The sequence below is a fragment of the Branchiostoma floridae genome, chromosome 9, assembly GCF_000003815.2.
Source record: "Branchiostoma floridae strain S238N-H82 chromosome 9, Bfl_VNyyK, whole genome shotgun sequence".
Lineage (NCBI taxonomy): Eukaryota > Metazoa > Chordata > Leptocardii > Amphioxiformes > Branchiostomatidae > Branchiostoma > Branchiostoma floridae.
Window position 1 is genome coordinate 6,402,388 of NC_049987.1, and position 16,979 is coordinate 6,419,366.

Consider the following 16,979-nt stretch of genomic DNA (forward strand, 5'->3'; position numbering starts at 1 on the left):
TCCTCGCATTGGGGTAACACGCTCACATACTGCACCACCAATGTCAAATCATCGATACTGAACTTGAATTTAAGAGACATCAATACTGAACTTGAATTTAAGAGAAAATCTTACAGCTGAATATTGAACATAGATATGTTCTGGTTTCAGGGAACATACACATATCACAAAATGAATGTACAGGCTGTCTGATCACTATTGCTTCGTTACAGTATGTAAGCGGTACATACCTCAACCCTAAAACGTAACATCGCGCCACCGAAGTCTTCATTCCTGTATGCTGATATCAACCTGAAAGAAATGAATAAAAAAATAGGCATTCAATAAACATGTCCTTCCCGGGCAATGAATGAACGAATCTATCGCAGGATACGGAGATGCTCATCAGCAAATGTCTTCATGGCTATCACGTTACAACTGGACATTTTCGGACTAGTCGGTATGTCAGCCCCAGCTAGTATTGACGAGCGCATCTGTGACAAGGGTATTACATGTAACTTGAGTTTCTATATCTTTGAATGCAGCTTGTGAAGATCGCTCTCTAGTTCTGTACACGTCCCTAGCATGTCTCTTTCAACAACCTGAAAGCAATACATTGACCAGGAAATCAAGGCGTAGCAAAATGAGAGGCGATAATCTTTGTAAGACTGAGACATGACAACAGAGCTTATAGCAGGAGTAATTCATTGGCCAATAAGCTACATTCTAGACTTGGCCTTTAGTCTAGAGTAGTCGCTCACTATACTGTTTACCATTGTTTGTCTGTCATTTTGCCACTTCGGGCAAAACTTTATAACAATGTTATTGCTGAAGAGGGGACCAACATGGGGGTATTTTGGCAAGAGCGAGGCAGCAGTAATAAACCCTAGTAGAGGTTCTTCTTACGACAGTGATTTAGATGAAGTAATACTCACCTGCTGTTTGTTTTTTTGTTTCAATAAAACTGTTAACAGGTGTAGCACAGATGTTTCTCGATATGTAGTTGCAAAGTTATTATCAAGGTCCATTTTGATACCTTGATAATGGCATCGTAAACTCGGTGTCTATCCTACAGCATAGCGACATTATTCTGGGTTGCTGAAGAATTTGACAGCTAAATTTGGTTCAAGTATGGCATATATGTGTTTCCCGTCAGTCAGATTCAAACGATCGTCACATACCAGCCTCCACCAATCACAACGCGCTTCTCTATTTTAAGCGGCTGTCTTTGAAGAATTCGAGATGATAGATGATACAGCGATGAAATCAATTATGACTACTTTCTCATGTAAAAGTAGTTGTATATAGATATGGTTTTAACTAGACGACGAGAATGCTTTAGAGAGGACCATTTAACTTTTCGTCACTTTTCTACACCATGAGTATGGGGGAAAGATTTATTGAGTTTCAAGTAAAGCAATATAAGTTAATAGAATTAATTTTGCAAATCTTTATGCCAACGATTAAGATCAACGGAACGATATATAAAACCTACAAATCAAATATAGGAAGTATGAAAGTAAGTTTGCTATACTACGCGCGCCTGCACCAAACTCGAAAACTATCACTACCCACATCCACATCCAGCAAAGTTGTACATTTACGTCGTATAGGCATCTAAAAGCATATATCAATGTATAGATCAGGGATGTGTCAAAACTCGGTACTTACAGTGTCTTTGGGAAGTTGGACATCTTTGCTGAGCAAAGTTGAACTTGCGATTAGCCGTGACTTTCCTTGATGATACATGAAGGCCAAGTGCAACTGAGCGTCAGACGATGAGCCCGACGAGCTCCGTTTCTATTCCGTGAGGAACAAGCGGGAATAGGGGGGCCAAGAATGTGATGTATGTTTCTTGACAGAAAAATGCGATGAATGTTTTTCTAGCCGACTTGTATGTTTTTGTAGGCACCATCTTCTAAAAGTAGATGCATTTCTGACGACTCGCCTTCTGATGGACCCCTGTCAGCTGCAGAAGCGATTACACTTCCCGCATTACTGCTTAACGAAACTACTAATGTTTAGAAGTAATACACAAACATTTAGTGTTTACTTCGTGAAGCGGTGAAGAATAAAGATACAGATAGGTCTGACAGTACCAACTTTTAGTTCACTTTTGTGATCAAGTCATTACAATAAACAGATTTAAACAGCGACCGTTTTATCTATATTTGCCTACTGTGGCTGTATGGAAAACGTCTACGTTCAACTAACCAAATCATGGACAGTGCTCTGCTCTGACTTTGACATATTAAAATAGTGAATATTTTCTCAGCACTTTCTTGCAATAATTGGGGTATGGGGCAAAGGTCCACTTCTTTTTCAGTCCTTTAACTGGGTTGCATATAATGCACCTGTTCCCATGCATTATTCTCGGACTAAATCTATACGCCAATGGCAATGGCGTTGTTGCACGCTCTCGATCAATCAGAGCGCGCGGAATTGAACATGAGCAATGGCCTTGCAGAATGACATGAATGTGATTACTTTGACACTCCACGCCGTTATAAAGGCTCCAGCCCCTTAGTCTCTACTTCGACAGCTTCTAACCGAAAGGTAGACTGCATGCTACCTGTGTGCCTATATTTCGATGGATAGTTTTAGTGTAAATTGAACGGACAGCCAAGATATAGTGTAAATTGAGTAACGTTTTTCGGCTTTCGAGAGTAAGAATGATGTCGTGCATGTTGCTTGAATCTCTAGTGACAATGTGATATTTTACGCTAGATGTTGCGATCTATACCGTGTTTTGCATGGGAATGAGGTAGGCCTCCCAAGACTGGAGCAGAGCAAGGAGATTCAGGACAGGTCTTCTTCAAAACCGTTGCTACAAACGAGTGGCTTATTCGTTTGTTTCCTTGTTTGTGTGAAAAGATTGACATGTTTCGATTGCAGGGAAAAGATTTTCCTGCAATCGAAATGTGTTTTTAATTTCTTTTACTATCTTTTCAGGGCATAGAGCTGTAGCTCGTCGGACTCATCTTCTGTCTCTCCCGTTCAGCAGCCCAGTCGGCGTGCCACTCCTTCCTTCTGTGTCTGTAGCCAAGAGGAACCTGAGCCAAGATGCCGCCCAAATCCGACAAGATTTCCGACGACCCTCGGGTCTACATCTTCGGTGACACCAAGTTGATGATGGAGCTCCGCTCCGCACCGTACGATCCCAAGAAGAACGTCTGGGCTCCCGATGAAAAAGATGTCTTCATCGCTGTGGAAATCAAGGAGGAGAAGGGCGATAAGATCACGGTTCAGTTGCCTAAGGGCCAAGTAAGTACATAACCGTATATTTGTCACAATACCTTACCTCTACACTGGTAGAATATAAGTGACATGTGACATGTGCTGCGTGATCGGCAAAAGCAACTAGAGAGGTGTGCAAAAGCCACATCTGGATTAAGGCCTGATATTTAACCACACTATCAGCAGCTTCATCTGCAAACAAGACAACTGAAAAAGTACCTACATGAGCATTTGACTATTCAAAATAGCTGTGTCAAAGTCAGCGACAAAGGACCAAAGACCATTGCACATACCAGAAATTATTCCTGACCATATCATTTTCATTACTTCTGCTGAGGTCCGAATAACTGCTAACCCGACCTGACCCGATACTAAACCGGGCATTTGACGGCTCGTGCCAATACAACGATTAAGTAACGAATCAATACAAAAGGCCATAGTGAAGGCATTTCAATATATTTTCCTATCATTCTTTCAAGGCTGGTATTTCGTTTTAATTGACTGTTCTTAAGTCTGATATGATGCGGATAGGAAGTTTGATGTTACATGTATTATATTAAATGCAACTGCACATTAAAGTCTCAATATTGACGCAAAACAGACCAAATGATCCTCAGGACGACTCACAATAGAAGACAATATTCACCACCACCCTAACTAACCTGCATGCTTTATGACTTTAATCCACTAAACAGAAATGTTTTGCAGAAGAATGCCTAACCACATCGGACTTTTTATATGTTCTATAGACCAAGGAGTGCAAGAAGGGCTCGCTCGTTATGATGAACCCTCCCAAGTTCGTCTGCTGCGAGGACATGGCCAACATGACCTACCTGAACGACGCCTCTGTGCTGGCGACCCTCAGGGACCGTTATGCCAATGGCATGATCTACGTAAGTAGTGACAGCAATGCTAGAGGTTTGAGCCATTAAAAGTACAAAACATTTTCTACAAAACAGACAGAAATTTATTTTCAACAAAAACAATGAAATGAAAAGACAAAAGAGCAATAATCCCACGACACTTGTTGTCGTACAATATCTCTCGCTACACTCGTAAGATCCATTTCAAAAATATCCTTTAGACATCTTGAACTGACATGCTAAGCGGTGAGGCTGACATCGGTCGACACCCGATAGACAGACGACAGACAGAAAGGACGAAAAGAATTCGGCGGACATTCTATGACAAGAATAACCCCTAGGGCATACCAGTCATGACCTCATGATGCCACCAGACACACAGCCACATCATCAAGTTGGCCAAGCACGTCATAAAACATACAAGACAGAAATAGACGTGCTTTTTCTGAGTAACGGATATAAAACAAAACCGAACAGATGAATTGAAAAAGAACATGACCTGGAACGATTTAAGCTCTAAACATCGAGCAGATTAAAACTGGACTGAGCAGAGCACTTTGGACTAATGCTTGTAGCCTTTCACAGACTACACCTATATATCAGATATTTTGTGAAAATGTATATTGAAAGGTAATTAATATGTAGAATGCAATTAGATGTCTCCAGGAACAAAGTCAATTCTGCAGAATTCTGCAGAATTCTGGAACCTGAGCCAGAATTCTGCAGAATTCTGGGAACCTTAGCCAGAATTCTGTAGAATTCTGGGAACCTGAGCCAGAATTCTGCAGAATTCTGGGAGCCTTAGCCAGAATTCCGGGAACCTTTGTTCCTGGAGACATCTAATTGCATTCTACATATTAATTACCTTTCAATATACACAAAATATCTGATATATAGGTGTAGTCTGTGAAAGGCTACAAGCATTAGTCCAAAGTGCTCTGCTCAGTCCAATTTTAATCTGCTCGATGTTTCTAGTTAATCATACCATTTAAAAGCTTTCACTTGTGGGTTTCATTCAGTAAGAGTAGTTGTTAGTCATGCGTGTTATTTCCCATACATTGTACCTGATACAATCGATGTGCAATAAACTTGACTATTAGTCGGTCTGTCGTCATGGAAATTCCAAAAGTGACAAATCGCCTCTTTGATTTTCTCCTCTGGTGTTTGCATCCTTACCGAAACGACAAAATCGAACACGACGTACATGTAAAGCACCACACATTATTTGAAATCGTCTAAAAGAAAATATAGTGAAGAAGTAAATACTTTCTTTTGAAGCTGATCTGTACTAATGTGTTAACCTGTTTACCTATCTTTTGTTGCTGTTCCACTACTATGACAGACCTACTCCGGGTTGTTCTGCGTCGTGATCAACCCCTTCAGGCGCCTCCCCCTCTACACAGAGGAGGTTGTGGGCATGTACCGTGGCAAGAGGCGTCAAGAGATGCCGCCTCACTTGTTCTCTGTGGCTGACAACGCCTACCAGAACATGCTGATCGGTAAGTGTAACCATATGGTGTTCTCATAAACAAATCTAAATTCAAATTATATCTACGATCCAGGGCAATGCTCTCTATGCCTTGTATAGGGATTACAAATGTAACAGAAGTTTTCGTTTTCCTTCGCAGACAAGGTGAACCAGTCTATGTTGATCACGTGAGTACAGCTACTTTTCATTTTCATACCTTATCATATCAAATTTTGTATCATCAGTACATCTGTCAAAATATCGATTCCCATATCTGCTGCGAAGATTCTTGTTGAATTACTACTATTCCAGACTTCGACGGCTATCCATTGACATCAGCATTGATGTATTGAAAAGTTGCTAAAGACTATAGACGAAAATGGCCAGAAAGAGCACGGAGCTGTAAGTTCTTAACAGTTCATGTCGCAATAGTAGGAAGCCAAGTACCAAATTGAATTATAATTACTTTACTATTTGATCACAGCGGCGAGTCTGGTGCCGGTAAGACTGAGAACACGAAGAAGGTTATCTCCTACTTCGCCCTGGTCGCTGCCATTGGTGGTCCCAAGAAGGCTGAAGATGAGAAGAAGATCACCCTTGAGGACCAGATCGTGCAGACTAACCCCGTTCTGGAGTCCTTCGGTAACGCCAAGACCGTCAGGAACAACAACTCCTCCCGTTTCGTAAGAAATGCCATCCTTTTCTTATGCTTTTATCATACTTAAACTTTTCAATTGCCCCCAGGTCTATATCAAATTAGGACAAAACATAAGAACTGCAAATGTAACAAAAGTTATATCCTCCAGGGTAAATTCATCAGGATCCACTTCAACACAAAGGGCAAGTTGGCTGGTGCCGACATCGAGTCTTGTGAGTGTTCATTCAGATATCAATATAGATATTGATAAACTGAGTTTCAAGTCAATCTTTATAACCAATCTTACCCTGCATTATCTTCTCCCAATGTCGTTGTGTTACATTCTGTACCCGTATTGCTATATCCAGATCTGCTGGAGAAGGTGCGTGTGATTGAGCAGCTGCCTGGTATGGAGCGTGGCTACCACATCTTCTATCAGCTGCTGTCAAGTGGCTTGAAAGACGTCACAAGTAAGTGAGCATGTGGCAATACATATCTCAAAAAATAGACTATAGGCTATCTTATTGCTTGTCTTTGAGAAGTCGACACAGCTCTTCGTCTACTTTGCCAAAATTTCACTTGAACTTTTCTTCAAATTCTACGTTGCCTGTGGATAGGATTACCCAACTTAAACAGCGGCAAGGGGTAAGATGAAAGATGATTATAGTTAGTATGAACAATCGCTAAAAAGCAAGATTATTTCTTCACAACCAAATGTTTTCTACCAAATGTTTCGGTGGCCGTCTGTTATCTTCCTCAGGGCAATTCTAGCATTGATAAAATGTGAATTGATTGTACCTGGTAATTACAGAAATGCTCATGGTCAGCGACGATGCTCACCAGTACCGCTTCTTGGAGAAGGGCGAGAAGACCATTAAGAACGTGGACGACAAGGAGGAGATGCAGTTGACGGACGAGGCCTTCGACGTCTTGGGCTTCACCCCAGAAGAGAAGGAGAACATCTACAAGCTCACGGGAGGTCTGTGCCACTTCGGTAACATGAAGTTCAAGGCCAAGCCCAGGGAGGAGCAGGCAGAAATGGACGGCACTGAGGGTGAGTCCGAAGGAATACTTATTGCGGTGTGGACACCTGACTGGCTTTGACTTTCAACATTCATCTCTTAACACAAGGGTGCGGCGGCCTTCATATTGGTCCATGGGTAATTTAATGCAGAAAATTGATAATATATCACACGGAAAAGCGCAAGAATATGTGGGAAAATCCCCCTGTATCAACAATGCTACTAATACAAGGGAAGTTGTCAGGTTTGTAGGTGTGTTTGTGTATGTATGTGTGCGCGTGTGTGTATGCACGCGTGCATGTACATGTGCCTTGTGTGTGTGTGTAAGCCTAATCGTACTTTTAAGTCTTGAATATAGTAGTGCATAGTGAACTCATGGTGATTTGAATCTTTTGCAGCCGCCGACAAGTTCTCTTTCCTGTACGGCGTCAACAGCGGTGAGCTGCAGAAAGGTCTGCTCAAGCCCAGGGTAAAGGTCGGCAACGAGTGGGTGGCAAAGGGCCAGAACTGCAACCAGTGCATCTACGCCGTCGGTGCCCTGGCTAAGGGTGTGTTCGACAGGAACTTCAAGTTCCTGGTCAAGCGTTGTAACGACACCCTGGACACCAAGATGAAGAGGGAGAACTTCATTGGTGTGCTGGATATTGCCGGATTCGAGATTTTCGACGTAAGTAAACATTCCAATTCGGGATAATGCACAAAACTGGAAGACGTTTATTTTGAGACGTAACCTCTAAGACGTTACTCTTTATGTCCAGCCCGAAGCGAGAACACTAAAGTTTATTCGATAAGTCTTTGTTGATACTTTCACAAATTTGCCCGGCATGACTGTTGGTATCACTCCATTTCCATAGTTCAACAGCTTTGATCAGCTCTGCATCAACTACACCAACGAGAAGCTGCAGCAGTTCTTCAACCACCACATGTTCGTGGAAGAGCAGGATGAGTACAAAAGGGAGGGAATCGAATGGGAGACCATTGACTTCGGTATGGACTTGGCCAAGACTCTCGCCCTGATCGAGAAGGTACACAATACAAGAAAAAGAGGTTTATACGACTAATCTGGTGCCATAAATCATACTACTAGTATAAACGACGGTTGCTTTTTATGGTAACATGAAATTTATCTTGTACCTTTGATTGTCACTGAAGGTAAGTCCCGTTTTCACATGTTGTTCCCCTTGCATCTAGCCCCTTGGTATCCTGGCCATTTTGGAGGAGCAGACCATGTTCCCCAAGTCCAGTGACAAGACCTTCATCGACAAGTTGAAGGACCAGCACTTGGGCAAGCACACTAGCTTCCTGAAGCCAAAGAAGCCCAAGATCCCCAAGTACGAGGGTCACTTTGATTTGGCTCACTACGCCGGCAACGTTACATACAACATCTGCGGCTGGCTGGAGAAGAACAAGGACCCCATGAACGAGACTGTGGTCGGCTGCTTCAAGAAGTCAACCAACGAATTGTTGAAGGAACTGTGGGCAGATTTCATGACCGCAGAGGATCAAGGTTAGTACGTCCTTCGTCTATACGAAAAGGTGCCTTTTTGTTTGTAAGTAATTATCATACCCCGTTTAGGAGTTTAACATGGTCAATATTGACCAACAGAAGCGTTATATATTTCTTTGTCAGGGGAAAGGCGTTTTGTATTATAATCCTGGACCATGTTGATCATCGCACTGTAGCAGTGTTTGTATTCTGTATCTGTATTTATATAGCCGGTACGGTATAACCACCCTTCGGTGTAAAACACCAGTATTGAATTCGAATATTGATATCCACTTAATGCTCTTACTCCCACCATATGTAGCTGCCGCCCAGAAGAAGTCAGGTGGTGGTGGAAAAGGCAAAAAGGGTGGAGCGTTCCAGACCGCCTCTGCAACCCACAGGGTAATGCTATAAATGATATTAACATGAATTCTGAATTCCTACCTAAATATCCTCGATAAGATACTGTTGTGAACTACTTAATCGATACCTTAATGAATAGTAACATGTTATCGATGCACATACACTGCTAATGATATTTTTCCATTTTTACTGATAAGACTTTATATTTGAAGCACTTTAATAAACTAGCTACAAACTACTTCTACATCAATCTACATTGAATTCTTGTCCTATTCGGATACAGGAGCAGCTGGCTAGGCTGATGGCCACTCTGCACACCACATACCCCCACTTCGTGCGTTGTCTGATCCCCAATGAGTTGAAGACTCCTGGTCTTTTGGACAACCCGTTGGTTATGCACCAGCTGACTTGTAACGGTGTACTCGAGGGTATCCGTATCTGTCAAAAGGGCTTCCCCAACAAGATGATCTTCAGGTACGAATTCTTTCAAACTCTCGAAACGTTCCTATTTCGATGATGATGAATTAAAACTGTTGATGATGTTGAAACTGTTGATGTTGTTGACCTTGTAGTACCTAGTGGCACAAATGTTCTTGTTGTGTCTATAGCAGGGCTTATTGCTATAGCAAAGTATTGCTAGGGCTTCCCCATTAGGGAACGAAATCTAACAGGGGACCCTATTTTACGTCCCTTCGAAAGACGGGTGCAGCCCAAACCGAGATGCCCTTACCTGGAGTTGAACCGGCGAATGGACTAATTGTAACCAGGAGCTCAACTATGAGGCTGCTACCAGTTAATGTACAGCATCTCACTTTGAAACGGTAACAACATGAACGAAAAAAATGTCAGCTTTATTACTGATAGATAAATTTTGTACCTTGCTGTAAACTCTATCAAATATCCTTCCATCACAGGGAGTTTAGGCAGCGCTACAAGCCCGTGGACCCAGTTTTGGCCAAGGCGGTTGAGGACGACCGTGAGTGCTGTGTCAAGCTCTTGGAAAAGTCCGGCTTGCCGAAAGAACAGTTCGGTGTCGGTACAACCAAGATTTTCTTCAAGGCCGGCCAAGTGGCCAAGCTTGAGGACATCCGTGACGCCAAGCTGGCTGTCATCATTACTGTCATTCAGCAGCGTCTCCGAGGAAAACTGCAACGCATTGCCTATCAAGTACTCCAGGACCAGAGGTAAGGCTCGAATCCAAGCGTCCAGTCTCAACTTGTTCTCAGCAACAAAGACACTGGGGGAATGAATACTTTCTAATGTAATTAATAGTTCAAAAAGTGACAATTCAAGAGGAATGTTACCTACATTTAACCAACAAGATTTCCTGTTCTCAAGAGGTTATCTTATTCAACAGACCTATCAGACACCCAATTTTACTGTAGAATCAGAAGAAAAGGACACAGGGCTATTTTAAAATGTCTGGAACATCAGCTATTTCGATTGAAGAAAGAGTAAACCTAACATAGAATCGTCCGTGTTGAATACAAAGAAGAAAAAACATAAAACTTCGACATTCAATCACCTTGTCAAGAAAGCTATTGTCATGAGACTTTGCCATGTCCTTAACTGCCATGAGCCTTTGCTTCCCCGGGTAATATAACACCATGTCTAATCGTAGGGCTGCCCTGAAGATGCTGCAGCGTAACGTCCGTAACTGGATGACCCTGCGCAACTGGGACTGGTGGAAGCTGTTCTGCACCATCAAGCCTCTGCTGTCTCAGTCCCGGGCAGATGAGGAGCTTCGTGCCAAGGAGGAGGAGCTGGGCGAGCTTAAGGAGGAAGTGGAGAAGGAGGAGACCACCATGGCTGAAATCCAACAGAAGCTGACTGTGGTCGAGCAGGAGAAGAATGAGCTCGCTGCTCAACTGTCTTCGGTTAGTATACAGACAGGTTACCATCAATTGCTATGCGGTCTGTACTAGTACCATTGCGAAGTTAATGCTAAGAAAAGGTAATGTTAGGATAAGAAATATTGCGGTACAAGAATGAATATCCATGATACACCTTAAGCTTAGATTCAAATATATGCCTAGTAGTTAGAAAGAACGGATTGTCTTATTGGCCGTTAGTTGAAACTGAGTACTACTATTATTCATAGTAGTAGATGGTTTAATTAAGTCAAAGTAATAGAAAACCCCTGAAGATTGTAATATGGAAAAATCTGAAAATGTATGATATACAAACATATCTTACATATCACAGGAACAAACCAACACGGGTGACATCGCCGACAGGGCTGAGAACCTCATCAAGAACAAGGCGGACCTGGAGCAGAAGATTGTTGACTACAAGGGACTCCTTCAAGACGAAGAAGCTAGGAATTCTACGCTCAGCGCTGGAAAGCGTAAGGTAAGCTGTCGGGGACGCAATATTTGATGACATATCATGTGAACATTAATGATCAACGAGATATATTCAGTCAAAAATTGCGCTATGGTACAATGAATCATCTATTGGTGAGCAATAATACTAATACTTTGTGTGACACGTTTGAAATAGACTTTTTGTCAGTGACGTCATTTTACCTGGCAGATTGAAGGAGAAGTCGACAACCTGAAGAAGGACCTGGAGGAGCTGGAGAAGACTCTGCAGAAGGTGGAGAAGGAGACACGCGGTGTGGAGAACAGAGTTCGCACCACCTCTGAGGAGCTGGCAGCCCAGGAGGACCAGATCGCCAAGCTGTCCAAGGAGAAGGCTAAGCTGGAACAGCTCAATGCCGTAAGTTGTAACCGCTCAGTATTCAGTTACCAAGGGAACCATGGGTAGCATACGCAACAATCATGGTTTGAACAAAGTCAATGGTTATCATTCATAGAACTCTATAAGTATAACTAGCTTCCATGAAGAATAACAAAGTAATTTGAAAGTTTTCGCCGACGAAGCATGAGGCAACGCTCTGAATACACCACTGTAAGTTGCTTTGAGATCAATGCTTATTTTGACCTATCCTCACATCAGTTTTAACATCCCTACAGACCACCCTGGAGGATCTGCAGAAGGAGGAGGACAAGGTCAACAGCCTCAGCAAGCTCAAGGCCAAGCTCGAGCAGCAACTGGATGATGTACGTATTGAAATTCAATGCAATATCGCACATAAAAACACGAAATAAAGGTTATTATATTCGGAATGTTTGCATATTATTGCGTCAACAAACAATATCTGACTGTATTCCAAACCCATTCAGTTCATTGAAGATTACTCATAATAGTCTTGAAATTTTCTAATGCCACGCACTTAGCTCGAAGAGAACCTAGATCGCGAGAAGAAGGGGCGTGCCGAGGCCGAGAGGCTGAAGAGGAAGTTGGAGGGTGACCTGAAGGCCTCGCAGGAAAGTTTGGGAGGTCTGGAGAACGAAAAGGCCGACCTGGAGGAGCGCATCAAGAAGTAAGATCCCCATCGAAACGTTCATAAAAACAGATGTGGAATTGCTACATATTGACACTGTCTCTTAGTTCCACGGCACCTAGAAAATTTTATTAACACAACACTCTTTTCGTCTTTGCTAAACAGGAAGGAGTTTGAGATCAAGGGTCTTGAGGCTAAGCTGGAGGACGAGCAGAGTCTGGTCACTTCTCTGCAAAAGAAGATCAAGGAACTGCAGGGCCGTATCGAGGAGCTTGAGCAGGAGCTCGAGGCCGAGAGAAACGCCCGTGCCAAGGTCGATAAGCAGAGGGCTGACCTGGCTCGTGAGCTCGAGGATCTGGGAGACCGTCTGGAAGAGGCCGGTGGGGCCACCGCCGCCCAGTCTGAGGTCAACAAGAAGCGCGAAGTCGAGCTACAGAAACTCCGCCGCGAGCTGGAGGAGTCCAACATGCAGCATGAGGCCACCGTCGCTGCCCTCCGAAAGAAGCTGTCCGACGCTAGCTCTGAGCTGGGCGAGCAGGTAGAGAACCTGCAGCGCGTCAAGGCTAAGCTGGAGAAGGAGAAGACCACTCTCAAGATGGAGGTCGATGACCTGGCCACCAACGTCGAGGCCATCACAAAGGGTAAGCTGAACGTGGAGAAGGCAAACCGTGGCCTCGAGGAGCAGATCGCCGAGGCCAACGTCAAGATCGAGGAGTCCGCCAGGCAGATCCAGGAGCTTACGTCCTTGAAGTCCCGCTTTGAGACCGAGAATAATGAGATCAGCCGCCAACTCGAGGAGTCCGAGAGCCAGTGCAGCCAGTTGGGCCGTGCCAAGAGCATGCTCAACCAGCAGCTTGAGGAGCTGAAGCGCCAGCTTGAGGAGGAGACCAAGGCCAAGAACCACCTGGCTCACCAGCTGCGTGCTGCCCAGCATGACTGCGACACCCTGAAGGTTCAGCTGGAAGAGGAGCAGGAAGGCAAGGCTGAGATCCAGCGTGCCCTGTCCAAGGCTAACACAGAGGTCACTGCCTGGCGTGCCAAGTATGAGTCCGACGCCATCCAGCGCGCAGAGGAGCTGGAGGATGCCAAGAAGAAGCTGGCAGCTCGTCTTCAGGACGCTGAGGAACAGGTGGAGGCCGCCAATGCCAAGTGCAGCTCTCTGGAGAAGGCCAAGAACAGGCTCAGCGGTGAGGTCGAGGATCTCATGATCGACGTTGAGCGGGCTAACGCCGCGGCAGCTCAGCTGGAGAAGAGGCAGCGTCTAATTGACAAGCAGATCGCCGAGTGGAAAACGAAATGCGAAGAAATCAGTGCTGAGCTGGAGACCTCTACCAAGGAGGCCCGTGCCTACGCCAACGAGCTGTACAAGCTGAAGGGGCAGTATGAGGAAACCATGGAGGCTCTTGAAAACCTGAAGAAGGAGAACAAGTCTTTGCATGGTACGGAAGCGTTCAACGTTGTTTTTGTGAGAACGATTTTTGTAGCTTTCGGATAAATATATAAATGCCATGATGATAAAATCTGCTAACAACATTCCTTTCTATAACGTCTTTAAGATGAAATCCACGAGCTAACCGACCATCTTGGCGAGAGTGGTAAGACCGTCCATGAGCTCGAGAAGGCCAAGAAACGCCTAGAGGTAGAGAAGGAAGAACTACAGACCGGCCTAGAGGAGGCAGAGGGTGCACTGGAAGTAGAGGAGGGCAAGGTTCTGCGTGTCCAGCTCGAGTTGTCTCAGCTCAAGGCTGACATCGACCGCAGGCTGGCCGAGAAGGACGAAGAGTTTGAAAATACACGGTAAGCAAATCCCTCTGTTAAGATAAATTTGAGCATCTTTTCGTCACTGACTTGTTTTCTTTTTAGAATTTGTCATGTGTATATTTTTGTCATTCTTCATCTTCAAACTCAATCTTAAGGCACTTTCTTGATTATTATTATTAATGATAGGAAGAACCACCAGAGGGCCTTGGATGCCCTGCAGACTACCCTGGACGTGGAGGCCAAGGGAAGGAACGAGGCTGTCAGGGCCAAGAAGAAGCTGGAGGCCGATGTAAATGAGGTCGAGGCCGCTCTTGAAAACGCTACCAAGGCCAACAACGAGGCCAGGAAGACCATCAACAAGCTCCAGAACCAGATCCAGGAAGTTCAGGCCCAGATTGACGACGAGCAGAGGGCACGTGAGGAGGCCCGTGAGCATCTCGCCATGTCTGAGCGCCGCTCCAACATGTTGACGGCTGAGCTCGAAGAACTTCGCAATGCACTGGACCAGGCCGAGAGGGCCCGCAAGATGACCGAGGCCGAGCTTGTGGAGTCTTCCGACCGCGTCGGCGAGCTGTCCGCTCAGAACACCTCCCTTGCCGGCCACAAGAGAAAGCTGGAGGGTGAGATCCAGACCCTGCAGGCTGAGCTGGACGAGGTTATGGCTGAGCACAGGCAGACCGAGGAGAAGGCAAAGAAGGCCATTGCTGATGTAAGTTATCTATATTTCTCTATACGCCTATTGATTATTACCGACATTAGTACCGACTTTTTATGCATTGTGATCTCTGCAGTTGGAAATCAAAATCACGTTTGTCTTATAATTCCTATCAACAGGCCTCCCGCATCTCAGAAGACCTGCGCCAGGAGCAGGAACACACCGCACACATCGAGAAGAGTAAGAAGAACCTGGAAGCCTCCATCAAGGACCTGCAGAGGAGACTGGACGAGGCTGAGGCTATTGCGATGAAGGGTGGCAAGCGTGCACTGCAGAAGCTGGAGGCCAAGGTATGTCCTAATATGATGCGGGTATGAAATCTTACCCTTGTGGCATTTACTTGTCCGAAGAACTTACTGTGTAACAGATTAAAGTTTAACAGATTGGCTGAAATTGCTTTTAACGTTTACAGGTGCGTGACCTGGAGTCAGAACTCGACACTGAGCAGAGGCGCCACCAAGAGACCCTAAAGAACCTGAGGAAGAATGAGCGCCGTCTCAAGGAGCTGAGCTTCCAGGCCGACGAGGACCGCAAGAAGGAGGAGCGCATGCAGGAGATGGTCGAGAAGCTGCAACTGAAGATCAAGACTTACAAGAGACAAGTGGAGGATGCTGTATGTTATCATTCCAATGCATATTATCGTATACTTTTTCTAATAGGCTGGTGATACAGGTAGTGTCCATTAATTGCAACATTCATAGAAAAGCAGTATAAGTGGTCAAGAAGCTACATAATAGTGTAGTGCAATGACACGTTTTCTATTGTATGTACCGATCTACAGGAGGAACAAGCCAACGTTAACCTGGCGAAGTGGCGCAAGACCCAGCACGATCTGGAGGATGCCCAGGAGAGAGCCGAGATGGCCGAGTCCGCCCTGGGCAAGATGCGCGCCCAGCACCGCTCTGCAGTAAGTCTTTAGACTCGGCCTTTTCTATTGTTCCAAATGTCTTTGCGGCATCACGTTAATGCTGAATTTCAACATCATTCCTCCGTTTTTGTCATTATACTATTTAATTTTTTTGCCGACTCGAGACTGATGATTTTTTTCATGCCTTTTATCTTTTACCAGCACAAGTAGGAAACCGGACTCCGTCAGCTGTAGACCATGGCAAAATAAGTAACCAACTGTACAAGGCCAAAATCCAGTACTTCCGTTCTGTGTGATAAGTTCACTGTCCCAGCGATGTGCCGCCTCTGGGGGCCCCAACGCACGCACTCGTTTTACTGACACAGCACCTAGAAGGGAATATCGTTGGGGGAGGTATTGAACTGATTCTACAGGATATAGTAATCCATCAAGCCACCATGGTTAGCTGAGGTTTACAGAGGACCGTTGTCTTATGTACTGTTACCTATTTGTAAGTCTTGTCCGTTTGTAAAACGTCTTAATACAAGTAACAACAGCCAAGTGACATATCTGTACGAGCATACAAACAACGTCAAGCCGCACTTTTTTCGTTAACGTCTGTACGTGTGTTCTTTGTCCAGTAAAATCATAGATAGATACGGTAAAAGCTATCAGAATTATACAAACATTCACGGATTTGGTATTGGGATGGGTGACAGGAAGACCCTCTCAGCCCTTAATGTCAACCGTCGATCAGTTGACCGTGGAATTATATCCGGGAAGGCAATGGTGTATATGTACGTGTATCTCTTCCGGGACCACTAAGTAGTCTTAGAGATGCGTTTGAGATATGTGTGGTTTGTGACGTGTATGGTTGCTTCGTTGCATTTGATACTGATTAAACTTCTTTGAACAAAAAATAATATGTGTCAAATCCATCTGTTTGTTACCTGCTGTAGCGTACATATCGGGTATTGTATGGTTGATGGGAAACAGTACACTTGAGCATACGATGCATAAATGATACCCTGAAGTGACATCAAGTACACTGACATCTAAACACACCCAACATTTAAAGCCTGTAAATGGATTAGCTCAATAATATCCACATTTAACCAGTAAAGCAGTGTGAGTAAAATGCCGAAAATGCATTAAGAAAAAGAGCCTAGACGAGACGTCAGCCCAAGAGGAGGAGATGTTAAAACAGTGAAAGCAATATATTGTTACCAAAATTGTCGTAAAGCGGCAGAGC

General features: G+C 44.4%; 1 protein-coding gene and 1 long non-coding RNA gene across 3 annotated transcripts in view; one reads left to right on the forward strand and one right to left on the reverse strand.

The window, feature by feature from the left end:
• Window positions 1–16,979, reverse strand: part of LOC118422894 — a 47,511-nt gene that overhangs the window by 12,172 nt on the left and 18,360 nt on the right. Inside the window, exons 1-2 of one of the 2 annotated variants that reach the window (XR_004831979.1) lie at window positions 1,651–2,287; window positions 231–291 (exon numbers count right to left, since the gene is read on the reverse strand). This is a non-coding gene — a long non-coding RNA (uncharacterized LOC118422894). Of the gene's footprint in view, window positions 1–230; window positions 292–1,650; window positions 2,288–16,979 lie in introns of those variants that run through there. The other variant, XR_004831978.1, reaches the window with a different exon arrangement.
• Window positions 2,932–15,814, forward strand: LOC118422859 (myosin-7-like). The gene is made up of 25 exons (XM_035830674.1): window positions 2,932–3,243; window positions 3,966–4,109; window positions 5,422–5,578; window positions 5,708–5,735; window positions 6,032–6,230; window positions 6,354–6,417; window positions 6,553–6,654; window positions 6,996–7,238; window positions 7,605–7,873; window positions 8,061–8,231; window positions 8,398–8,713; window positions 9,015–9,094; window positions 9,339–9,529; window positions 9,970–10,239; window positions 10,677–10,932; window positions 11,261–11,407; window positions 11,591–11,776; window positions 12,034–12,120; window positions 12,298–12,443; window positions 12,570–13,843; window positions 13,961–14,201; window positions 14,352–14,874; window positions 15,000–15,170; window positions 15,293–15,493; window positions 15,662–15,814. The coding sequence occupies exons 1-25, from the start codon at window positions 3,043–3,045 to the stop codon at window positions 15,797–15,799; spliced, it is 5,805 nt and encodes a 1,934-aa protein (XP_035686567.1). The 5' UTR covers window positions 2,932–3,042; the 3' UTR covers window positions 15,800–15,814.